This window comes from Geotrypetes seraphini, chromosome 9 (assembly GCF_902459505.1).
Source record: "Geotrypetes seraphini chromosome 9, aGeoSer1.1, whole genome shotgun sequence".
Lineage (NCBI taxonomy): Eukaryota > Metazoa > Chordata > Amphibia > Gymnophiona > Dermophiidae > Geotrypetes > Geotrypetes seraphini.
The window spans coordinates 45,906,524-45,919,265 of NC_047092.1; the positions used below are offsets into that span (position 1 = coordinate 45,906,524).

The window sequence follows — 12,742 nt, forward strand, 5'->3', positions numbered from 1 at the left end:
CCAACTAGGCAATTTGTTAAAACATTTGGTTATACCTGATGTACGACTAAGTCTAGGTCAGCGTACCTACCGCCCTTTCCCCTCCTCTAAAAATGCCTCTTTTTGCTCTAGGCGCTTAGAGGCAGGGGAAAGGCCTAGGCTGGTTTTAGATACATCTAAAACTAGCTTTGATTATCGGTACTTGGACGATCTGGCTTTTTGATCATCCCAAGTACCAATTTAGGCCACTTTTAAGCCTTTTTTTTTTTTATTATGAGCCCCATACTGTATAAGCGTATATTTTCATGTGTATGTATTCTGTTTAGCCTTCAAAACTCATGGTATCCCCTTCTCTGTCTGAACTCAACTCTGACCATAGCAGAGTGCGCTAGGCCTGGCCCAGCTCTTTCATTCCCATTACCTCAGGATCCAGCAAGGCCTTGATGGGCAGGAATGATGCTCCATAACTCTTGCAGCACTAGCAGCAATATTTCAAGATGGCACCAAGTCAGCTGCTGCACTATATCACAGAATGTACTCTAGTGCATACACAATGTAGATGTAGTGCAGACACACAAACCCCACCTTCCACAATTTGAACTGGTTTTCACTATCTAAAGATTAGATATATTCTGAAATCAAAATGTTTATAATTATTTCTTTCATAATGAACTCACATGTTCAGAGGAGATTTTCTTGAGCAGTTCAGAACTAGGTGTACCTACAACTTCCATTATTCTCTTTAATTGATCAATATCTGTAATGAGTATTCAGGAAACCTTTAACATGCTCATTAAATTATCTTTCTTTAGATCTTGCAGAGAAATAAGCTACTGCACAACAGCGTGTTTGCAACATAATAAAACCAAACCCTTCTCCCCATATTAAAATGAAATTCAGAAATATCTTTTTCAAAATGAAACCCATCAGGCGTGCACACCCCTAATTTCTATTGGTTTCACTACCCGGACATCCACCCACATGCAGTGGTGTAGTGAGGAGGTGGGGGCAGACTGCCCCAGGCGCCGTCCTGGTGGGGGTGCCAGCACCTCTCCTCCTCCCCACCACGCTCGTTACCTTCCTTCCCCCCTGCCCTGTACCTCTTTAAATCCTCGCCAGCGCAAGCAACTACTCTGGCCTGCTGTCACATCAGCCTGGTTCCCTCGTAAATTACTTCCAGGTCGCAGGACCTGGAAGTGATGTCAGAGGGAAAGCCAATGCTGGAGCAAGCAGCAGGCCAGAGAAGCTACTTGCGTTGGTAAAGATTTAAAGAGGTATGGGGTGGGAAGAGAGGGCATGAGTGTGGCATGTGGGGCACGGAATGAGCGGGGTTGGGGGCGGAGAGGAGGGCATGTGTGTGTGTGTGGGGGGGGGGGGGAGTGACCACCACCCCAGGCACCTCCTACCCTCGCTACACCACTGCCCACATGACAGCATAGTCAAGCTGCAAGAAGTGAATAGTTCCAGAATATGGAAGGTTAAAGGACTAACGTTATTTTCTTTGCTAAGCACTGCAAGGCTGTCACACTTAAAAGTATGTATAGTGCAAGTCAGTGTGCATTTGTAAAGCAGTTTGTACAGAGCGAGAGAGTTAGGGTACAACGTGCACAAAGTCAAGATTTATCTGCATATGTGTGTAAAATACTCACTAATATTTAGCAAGTGTAATGTCTGTGCCTTTAACCTTGCTGCGATTTCTACAGGATTTGTGCTAGCTTTTTTATCAAAACCAATATATGCCTATGGATTTTTATAAAAATAGGTTCCCTCCTGCCAATTAACCTAGGCACCCGTTAATAAAGTTACCCTCTTAATGCACATTAAAACCAGTTAGAACACCTTAAATCAGGGCTGCCCAAGTCCGGTCCTCGAGATCTACTGGCAGGCCAGGTTTTCAGGATATCCACAATGAATATGCATGAGAGAGATTTGCCTGCATTGCCTTCTTGGTATGCAAATCTCTCTCATGCATGTTCATTGCGGATATCCAGAAAACCTGGCCTGCCAGTAGATCTTGAGGACCGGACTTGGGCAGCCCTGCCTTAAATGATTTTACAAAGATATTTTCTCTCTCAATATCACCCTCAGGAGGTGGCCCCAGCAGAGCAGAATTTAGGCTGACTAGTAGGATAGTGTGAGGGACAGCTTGCACCATTACTGCCTGTGCTGTATGCTACATCTTCCATTTGTTGAAGACCTGTGTTTCCAAATGCTCTTATGGAACAGAATCATTCAAAGTAAATAAAAGTAAATTGGACAGCTATAGCCTTTGATTAGATCTTAATGCTGCTGCAACAAGAAAGTATTAAATGAATGTAAAGGGACAGAATTAGATGGGTTTTAACAAAATATAGTTATACATTCAGGATACAATCATTTCCTGGAAACAGCGCTTTGCCCTTCAACAGTTCTGCCATGATGCATCCAACAGACCAAATATCAACTGCCAAGAAAAGAAGAGAGAATGAACAAAAGCATTTCACAATATTTTCTTTTTATACGAAAGTGAATTTAGTTTTAACGGAAAGGTTGAGACATGCTTTCTGCTCACCTGTTTGGTTATAATGCATCCAGTTCAGCATGATTTCAGGAGCCCTGTACCACCTCGTGGCAACATAACCAGTCATTTCATCATCAGTCTGTCGGGCTAAACCAAAATCTAAAATCTGCAGAGTACAAAAACCCAAAGCATCATCTTTTCAATCTATAATGGCTCCTAAGAAGCTGAATTACCACATAAACTCATGTAAAAATCTATTTCATGTAGAAGTCAAAATGGCTGCCGAGGCTGCTGCTGTAGGTCCTGGCAGCCATTTTGAGACTGGAACCAGCACAGGACACAGCAAATCTCCTGCCCGTGCTGGTTCCAATCTCAAAATCGCTGCTGGGGCCTCCAGTGGCAGTCTTGAGCCAATGGTGCACAGAATTGAGTGGGGATGTTGCTGTGCCCACTACCCACTTATGACAAGGTAGGCCCAGGAGTGTGTTTGGGGGTGGCGGGGGGGGGGGGGGGGGGGGGTGGCGGGGGTCACCAGGCTGGGGAAGGAGGCTTTTTTGGTTAGATGGAAAGAGAGAGTGGGCAATTTCAGTTTTAGCAAAAGCTGAAGATCCTGGCATTGATTGGCCTCTATATACAACACTCTTTCAGACAACTGGCTTCCTTTTAAGTATACATCAGCAAGAAAGCAATCACATTTATAGAATATTTTACTGTTATAGTTTGGCGGGCATTACATATTTATTTTGAAGAGCATTATTGTACTGAACTCTGGGATAGGAGGTTGGAAGGCGGAATGTTGCTGTGTTATACATAAACTAATTGATGAGCCCAAAATCATGACGACGATTTTTACATTATTTTAGAAATACATAACTACGTTTTAGTAAAGCATTTCTTTAGGGAGCATTTAACCTTTAGGGAGCAGACTTTTTGACCTGGTGTTTTTGAAATCTCTTTTTAAACACACTCAACAGGGATTGTCAATTTGTAAATGCAGACAGATTGTCAAAATGTTAGTGTTTGTAGTAAATGCATAAAACTTATTGTTACAATGATTAGCCACAAGCTAGCCAAACTAGAGAGAAGGAGGGAGGATTGTAGTTATGTGATATACAGAGTAGAGAACAGGTAAGAGCTTCTTTGTAGTTTGTGGAGGAGCAAAGTTTGATCTCACAAGTCACTTGTAGCTGGACAACTGAGTATCCCATCATTGAAATTTACGTTCAGGGCAGTGACTGGACAAAAAAATGCCCCCCCCCCACCTCTCCTTTTTGGGTCATGTGCCCACCAACTTGCAGAATGACTCAAAAGGGCAGTTCACACTTTGCAACAGTCCTGATGATGTTCCTTTTTAATCTCCCCTTTCAAAAGACGTCACATGACTGAGGCACCATATTTGGCACTCAGACTTTCCGCCCCAGAAGGCATTTGAAATGACAGTGCACTTTCTAAGTGTGCAAAGGAGCTGTCTGGACAAAAGGCACAGCTATAGAAATGCAAATTGTATCGGTTCTTCCTTCATTTAAAGCTTGGAATAGAATCCTTCTGGCCTACTCAGCCATCACTCTTCCTTTCAGAGACACACAATAAGTTTCCCTTCCTCCAGCAGAGAACCTTTATCCTTTTAGGACATGGTAAAGGGGGAATGGGTGGGAGCAAAGGAATGCTTATGGAAGGCATTTGTTCAACATTCCTAGGCTTTTATTATACAAGAAAGTCTGGGTCTTGCTCCGATCAGCTAACAGGAATCTTGATGACTGTGGAAGAATAAAGGTAAGGCAGCACTGCGAATAAAAGCACCCTTAAAAGACGTTCCCCAAAGTCTTATTTTACCTTCCATTTATAAGAAAATAAAGGCTGTTCCTGGCGAGTGGAACCCTGCACATAATTTCACAAGTGTTAGTGAATTATGAACTGCTCATCCTTTGGGTGCACCTTCCCCTTTTAAGGAAACCAACAGAAAGCAGCTCCAGAAAGACTTGGGACAAACCTCAATATTTTATCCCTTTGGAAATTCAATGAACATTCTGATATTCTAGCGAAGTCATCAACTATGAAAGAATGTGTGCATTTAAAGAGACAATGATGCACAGGGTGCTGCCTCAAAAGGTTGTTAGATATGTGATCATTCTACTATATTGATTATTATGCTGTGAAATGGGAAGGCAACTAGGCAGTATCACAGTGACCCAGAGTAACCAGGCACTGACCACAGCTTGGACACATTAGGGGTTGGGGAGAGCTGTGGGATGGTAGTTGATGCTGGTTGTTTTTTTTGACTAGCAGACAGAGTTGGGTGACTAGTTGCAGGGCCAACAGAATGATGGACCTGTGAGTAGGTAGGGGGAGGAGGAATTCTTTAGTATAGTGGCAATTGGTGAACTGGCTCTAGTCCACAGGGGTCATAACTGCTGTTGCTGAACCACACTTTTGTATTGTCATCGTGTCTGTGGGATGTTGCTTTTCTGGAGTGAAAGTATTCTTGACAGGCATCATGGCTTCTCATCAGAAGACCACTGTGAGTGGCAGTCCCAACAGGAGAATGTGAGCAGAGAATAGTTAAGCTCTGGAACGCACTGCCAGAGGCTGTGGTAAGAGCAGATAGCGTAGCTGGTTTTAAGGGTTTGGACAATTTCTTGGAGGAAAAGTCCATAGTCTGTTATTGAGAAAGACATGGGGGAAGCCACTGCTTGCCCTGGGATCGGTAGCATGGAATGTTACTACACCATATGTTCTGGCCAGGTACTAGGGACCTGGATTGGCCACCATGAGAATGGGCTACTGGGCTTGATGGGCCATTGGTCTGACCCAGTAAGGCTATTTTTATGTTCTTATGAATTGGAACCCCTGGTAAACCCAGACTGATTTGGGGTCAGGGCAGGTGCAGAGGTTTGCAGAACCTGAGGGTGAAGACATGTGGCCCATGTTGGTGACCACTAGCAGAGGTGGGTTTGTGCTGGAAGGAGCTCTGGTAGGGTTAAGAAGAAGCAGTATAGGAGGAGGCATATTTGGTTGTTATTTATTCTGGATTGGAGTAGCCATCACTGCTATGCAGGCTATGCTGAGGGAAGTGATTATCAAGGGGCTTGAGAGATGGAGGTACGAGGCTTATGTGGGCTACATTCAGTCAGATGGGGGATGTTCAAGTGACGCTGCTAATTCTTAATTTTTCTTTCAGATTTCAAGACTAGTAGAATATTCATTTATTTACTGGGCTGCAAGGCAAGCGGCCTCAGGACAATGAAGCCATTGCTTGGAACTCTCTCCAGTCAATGCCTCAGTACAGGCTGACTCCCTGTTTGCAGCATCATATGCAGAGAAGGCAATGTCATGCAGTTCGCCTCATCTGTCTTTGTTTTAAAACTATAACAGGTTCAGCTCCAATTTATCTCATATACCATTTTGATTTTGCAGATACCAGTCGTACACATAGTGCTTATCTGTTTTCCTTCCCATCTCTGAAGGGTTGTATTTACAAGAGATTCTTAGATAGAACACTCTCATTTCAAGCTGGTAAATGGAAGAATGCCTAAGTGAGTTCATCTCGAATGTATTTTCTTAATAAACCTTTAGAAAATCAATTAAAACCTATCTTTTGGATAAATTTGTCCGATTCTGTTCCCATGCTGATGAATTTCAGAATGCTTTTTGCAATATTTCCATACTGATGTATTTCTACATACTTTTTGTAATATCACTGTTTGTATGCAGTCTCTTCCTTTGTAAACTGCTCTGAACTGTTTGTGGTACTGTGGTATATAAGAATAAAATTATTCTTATTTGGACGCGTGGACATTTAAACAATTGATTAGTGAAAAAGGATGTGGAAATTGTTTTGGTATTTTGTCATGGGATTTTGCTTCTTTGGTCAGACATTATTCCAAGGCTTTGTTTTAAGGGACAGAAGCAGTGGTCAAGGGACTTAGTAAAAGTTAACAAGCAGATTAGTCAGTGGGTGGTGACTAGAAATGGAATGCAGGATAAGAATAAGTGAATGGATCTGGAGTGTATGGGCTTGTTTCATAGGGATAGTATACATTTGTCAGAGATGGGTCAATAACTTTTTATGAATAATCTGCAAAAGGTTTTGGTATTGGTAGCCCAATCTTGCCAATTATTGGTCACAGCTCTAATTAAGGGGAGAGGCCCAGGCTGGATCTTTAGTGCCCAAGCCAGTTCAACTGTTGAAGATGGCGACAAGGATATGCTGTTGACAGAGGTGGTGGCCCTAGGGTCACTATGTAGTGTTAGTTATTTGGAACTGTGGGTTGTCAGGGTGCCAAGACTGGTGACTGGTAGTCTGCAGCTAGCACTATGATGAAAACTACAGGAGTAGATTGTTGGATACATTGTTGGTGTTATAGGAATGGCTTGGTTGCCACAGGCTATTTAGCTAGAAATATGGTGGGTGGCTAGGCAGTTCAGTTCTTATGTATTTGAAAAATCTTGCTATGTTTTGCTCAGGCTTGGATTTGTCTACAGTACTGTTGACCACATGATGGTTATGTTCAGTTAATGAAGAGACTTTCCTATAAGGTAGGGATTCTGAAACAAAGTGTTACGGTATGCAGAAGGGCAAGTGCCATTTGCCCCGATTACTGTTCTGTATTCTTTTCTGAAGGGTAACTTTGTCTAAAACAAAAAAAAAGTGTTTCATCTGATCTTTCTGTCACCTGTCATTTGAGATTATGCTTCATACGACATGCTTTAGTGCTTCCTACAGCTTAGTTAAAGGGCATTAGTAAAATTTGTTTCCATGCATGCCTCAGTACAACGTGGGGGAACGAAGAGTTAACATTCTCTGCCCATCCTACTGCCCAACCTACTGGCCACCAGAGCAGCAAAACTGGACAGACAACACACCAATCTGCTGTCATCGACCACAGACTACAAAACCTTCAAAAAAGAAACAAAAACCCTACTCTTCAAAAAATACATAAAACCTATATAACACAACCAGATTATCTCAGCAAAAAAAAATATCATGACAATTCTTATGTAATCCGCCTTATTTATTTAGCAATATCATAACAATGCTTATGTAATTCGCCTTGAACCGCAAGATAATGGCGGAATAGAAATCACTAATGTAATGTAATAAATTACACCATTTACAAATACTGATGGACAAGCTAGGGTGGTATTTCTCTATTTGTAGTGCAGTGGTACATTATCAATCATTTTTTAAGAAACTTGGATAAAACATGACCATTAATGCTTATTCTACAAGACTCAAATGCCAGATCCCTTGCAATGCCTTTAGTAAACAAAGCACACGTCTTACCCGTAATTCACAGTCTTCATTCACAGCTAGATTGCTAGGCTTCAAGTCCTGTATCAGAACAGACAGATGACATCAGCCACACATGTTTGAGAGATTATATAACTGTACTTTAAAAAAATAAAAAAATCAACATCTCAGTAAGGCAGAGTACAGAGAGTTTTGTTACAACATATTAACGGAACTTACTCGGTGGATGATCCCAGCTGAATGAATATACTGATGGGGAAAACAAAGGACAGATGGTGTTAATTATTGCACTATTATGCATCATTCTCTTCAGGATATCTCTAAAGTAGATTTTGCCCCATAGTCTCTCACTCCTTTGTGCTTCCACCTCAAATGAAATCTGTTCGCATACCAGGATTGCCACATCCTTACCCCCTTTATTCCCTTTTCCCAATCTACCACTCATTCCAGCAATAGCCCTCTGATAAACAAAAGTCATGGTTTTGTGCTATACCAATGCTCATGAGCAATGGCTGAAGCACTCTCTACCTTCTTTTAACCTGCAATCACTGCCTCTGGAAGTATTTTCAACCTCTCTACTCTGGGGGAAGAGGCAGAAACTGGGTATAGGTTTTGAACCCCTATCTACCCCAAAAAAGCTGCACCTAGGTTGCTGAGTTATCCTATTTAACAGTTTAGAGAGAGAAAGGGAAAAAGGAGATGCATCATGCAGTGGTTCTTATGTACTTTCAAGCTCATCTGCCACCAACTATACAATAGGGTTTTTTTTTTAGGATAACTTGTAAATACCTAAATTCAACAATTTTATTTTAGCACGTGCTTCAATTTTATTAAGGATTTAATATAAAGATTCATTTATATTGAATATGTGAACCAATACCTGTTTCAAAAAATAGAACTCATCCCTATAGTTAATGATGAGGTAGAAGTATCATAAATATGCATAATTCTCAGTAAAGCAACCTCTTAGAACCTGGATGTTATTTCAAGTCTTCATTCTGAATGCATGTGATATAATCATCTACTTCAAAACCTCCTTCCTACCCTAAGATCTTTATTATTAGTTTATTAATTAAAATGAAATGAAAAATATATACAATTAGCTAAGAGAGTGAAATTTTTCATTAATTATGTGCAATTCTAAAAATATTTAATACAAGAGCAACAACACTTATCTTGATGGCTTCTCAGCCAGAGCCAACGTTGGGAGACCATGAACTGCCCAACGCTTCTCACCAAATTTAGAGCGTTTCAGCCAGTGAGGCCTTCTTCAGGGGACAATGTTGCTTTTGTGCCACTTGCCTTCAACCTTTGTAAACCTGCTTGCTTATGCTTATGATACTTCTACCTCATTAACTATAGGGATGAGTTCTATTTTTTGAATCAGGTATTGGTTCACATGTTCAATATAAATGAATCTTTATATTAAATCCTTAATAAAATTGAAGCACGTGCTAAAATAAAATTGTTGAATTTAGGTATTTACAAGTTATACTAAAAAAAAAACCCTATTTGTTTAGTTTGTATACATCTTATGTTTAAATATATTTATTGATTTTCAAATCATATAATCAAGAATACCTTGTACAGAAAGCAAATTAGCAATTCTACATAAAGCAAGAAAACATTCCAATAACATTAAATCATATATTAACTAAAATGCTCAAGTCCTCAAATTTGGATCCAAGATTTCTTATAAAATAAAACAAAGATAGAAGAATTGAACTTAATGTACACTCTTTCATAAAGTTAGCTGGAAGGCTGATTGCTGGGATTAACCAATAGTCATAGAGCTTATGATTTTTCTACCTCCAATCGGGAGAGCGCTAAAAAAGAGGTCAACTGATTAGGCTCAAAGAAAACATATTTAACTGATCGGTGATGCACTATACATTTACAAGGGTGTCGCAAATAAAAAGTAGCACCCAAAGATATAACACCTGGCTTCAACAAAAGAAATTCACGACGACGCTTTTGCGTCTCTCGTGATAAATCAGGAAATACCTGCACTTTACAACCCATAAATTCTAGTTTGTATACATCTTAATGTGGGTTGGATAATCTATAAATTGATCCGTGTATGTAATTGAGGACCAACTCAGACCCAAGCATAACTTGCCAAGTCATTTCCCAGGGTAATGACAACACAGCGTCAAGAGTCCCTGGCTCCATATTTTAAGCAAAGCATCAATCAAAGCCACCACTAACAGCACAGAATCAGCATGTAGCCCACTCATTCACAAGATATCACTAGCAAACCCAGGGCTAGATGCACGAAAGAGGATCAGTAAGACTGTGCGAGACTGCTCCAATCCGATTTTTGGCCGATTCAAAAAGAGCTATTGATGTACTAAAAAAGTTTGCATGCAAATGATTCAGGCGGGAGGTCCGTCGTAATCCCCGACTCTCCTGTCTGATTGATCGCTGTGAAAACAAGACTCATACATGCTCAGAGCCGGCAGGGGGAAGCCCTGAAAGCAGCCTTCTGCCACTCAGCTGTACAGGGCAGGAAACCTTAATTTTTTTCTTTTAATGGGCACAGATGCTGTGTGCGTTACATATGTATAATATCCGCCCCATTAAAAAAAAAAAGCGCCCCCCCCACCCGATGACACCTGATAAACGTGGCACTGGGAATTCCCCGGTGCAAGAAAAAAAATTGGCAGGAGGGATGCCCACTCCCTCCTGCCATGATGACACCATCTCCGCAGCAGTGAAACAGCAGGCACTCCCCAAAAAAACATCCCCTACTCTCCCCCCTTCCCACCCAAAAAAGGCAGAAGGGATTCCCGCTTCCTCCTGCCACCGGATGCACAGGGAGGGACCTAAGGCCCCTCCCAAGGATCTGTTTTGTGAATCGGGTCAGCAAATGCAATCATTGCTAAAGCTGTCAAAACAAAGTTTTAGTACATCTGGGCCCCAGCCAATAAAATAGTTAAAAAAAGGGAAATAACCTATAATTCTCAGAATCATTTATACTTCTGTTGATACTATTTCAATACATAATGTTGAGCAAAAATACTTTGGTTGGCAGTTGCGGAGAAATATGTCTGCAACAATTTAAGTGCCACAACCTCTGGCACTTGTGGATGAATCTTTCTAGAAACCCAAGGCTCCTCAAGCCCACCAAGATAAAAACTCCAATAAATGACAAGAAAAGGAGAAAAGGAAATGAAAGCATCAGAGGAGCATACCAAAGAATTAGTACCTTAAGACCTCTAAGTAACTGGTATATTAGGAATTGTATATGGTCATCTGTCAGCTTCTGGCACTTTACAATATTATTCAGGTCAGCACCCATTAAGTTTGTCACAAGATACCTGAAAAAATAAAACATCATGTTATACTGAAGATGAAAAACACCATCTTCCTCTGTGTTGATGATCCAAGAGAAGCGAAGTGCACTGGGGTCCTACTCAATGCTCCCTTTAAGGAATGGCTGGATGCGTGCAAATTTTTTCTCATGTGAGCGACAAGTTATAAAAAAAAAAATTTTGTGTGAGCAACAAGTTCTAAAAACCAACAATATTCTAGATTTGCAAGTATTTTAGTAAGTGAGCATGTAAAATCTGTGAGCAATGCTCCAAGAATGTATGAATTTAGAGGGAACGTAGGTCCTACTCAAGAAAGCTCTTCTCTAATGGGTGATCCGAAGCTAGGTAGCACGCTGTGTGCATAAACCACATTATACATTGGCCCAAGATTTCTATCTAGGTGAAGCTGCAAGAGCATTTTCCAACAGGCAGATAGTCAAGTTGGCTTCTTTTTTTCATGAAATGTGATCTAATGTTACAAGAACAAACCAAGTAAAGAGAAAGGCTCTGCCATCTGCTGTAAGGGATGTCCAGGATGAAAGACCAAAAATGATAATAAAAAAGCATAGCACAGTGCCACATTATCTGATCATTCTTTCGACAACTGAAAACACAAGTTGTGGAGGAAAGAGACTCAGAAAATCTCTCACCCTGAAATTAAGCACATGCAGCCATAACAACTAATCTTATTTCTAGGGCATCCAGGGATACAAATGGCAAAGCTCCGGTCCTTAAAGAGCTAATGAACTATGTTTAGAAACAGAGCAAATGAGTTCATTGCTCAAGGTCATAGTGAATTTTCAAAATGGATTTGCAGGTTCTGCTGCTTTGTGTTCCAACTATTGCCTTACTGTGCAACCTTCTAATGATATATCTCCTAAATATGGGCCAAGTACTGCAATAACCACCTGAGGAGGAAGCACACCGTCACACTCAGGAGGTTTGGCTTTTCAGTGTCACCTTAAAATTTTTTTGCTACTTCAGCTTGTCTGTGGTGCTCTTTGCTCACATGTTTAAAGACAACAGACTGTTTTCAGTCCAATTCTTTATATGTGAGTTTGCAAACCATTGGACCCCTGAGGAAGGCGTGTTCGCCGAAACACGGACCGTGTAGGGTCCGGTTGGAATTTTATCACAGTATTTTTTATCATTGTACTTTTTAAATTGAATTTTTATGGTTTTATATGTCAATGTTTAATAAATTATCTCCAGAACATCTGTAGCCACAGTTTTTGTTTTCATCGGTGGATTGTTTTCACTGTGGATCTCCCCATTTCTCTTTGGATACAGCGGACAGCAGCAATTCCCACTCACTGCTGCTAGTGTTGGCTCCGGATTCAAAATAGCAGCCATAACCTCTAGTGGTAGCCTGCCTATAGGAAAGTGGGTGGATACACTTTTGGAAAGGGGGGAAAGAGTGTAAGGAGAGCAATTATACATGCTAGACAAGCAAAAAGAGGCAACGGATAGGGTCCCTGGAAAGTAATACTACAGTTTACAAATATTTGCATGAGACCACAGCTACAAAGTACATTACCACTGAACTATAACTACTGACAGCTACAGAACTCATAACTTTAATGAATTGCGTAGCTTAATGTAAGCAGCATATTTATAATTAACAGTCTGTTAAAGTTGTGCTCTATTTGATACATCTTTATATTTGTACTCCACTTAGTTTTAAGCAGAACAAACATT

General features: G+C 40.8%; 1 protein-coding gene across 2 annotated transcripts in view; it reads right to left on the minus strand.

Annotated features, from left to right (window-relative positions):
* MAPK11 (mitogen-activated protein kinase 11) overlaps positions 1-12,742 on the minus strand; it is a 76,966-nt gene that overhangs the window by 23,276 nt on the left and 40,948 nt on the right. For both annotated transcript variants that reach the window (XM_033959249.1, XM_033959250.1), the window contains exons 4-9: positions 10,939-11,050; positions 7,950-7,979; positions 7,764-7,811; positions 2,531-2,645; positions 2,351-2,422; positions 657-736 (exon numbers count right to left, since the gene is read on the minus strand). In XM_033959249.1, the coding sequence (XP_033815140.1) occupies positions 657-736; positions 2,351-2,422; positions 2,531-2,645; positions 7,764-7,811; positions 7,950-7,979; positions 10,939-11,050 (457 nt within the window). The remainder of the gene's footprint in view (positions 1-656; positions 737-2,350; positions 2,423-2,530; positions 2,646-7,763; positions 7,812-7,949; positions 7,980-10,938; positions 11,051-12,742) is intronic.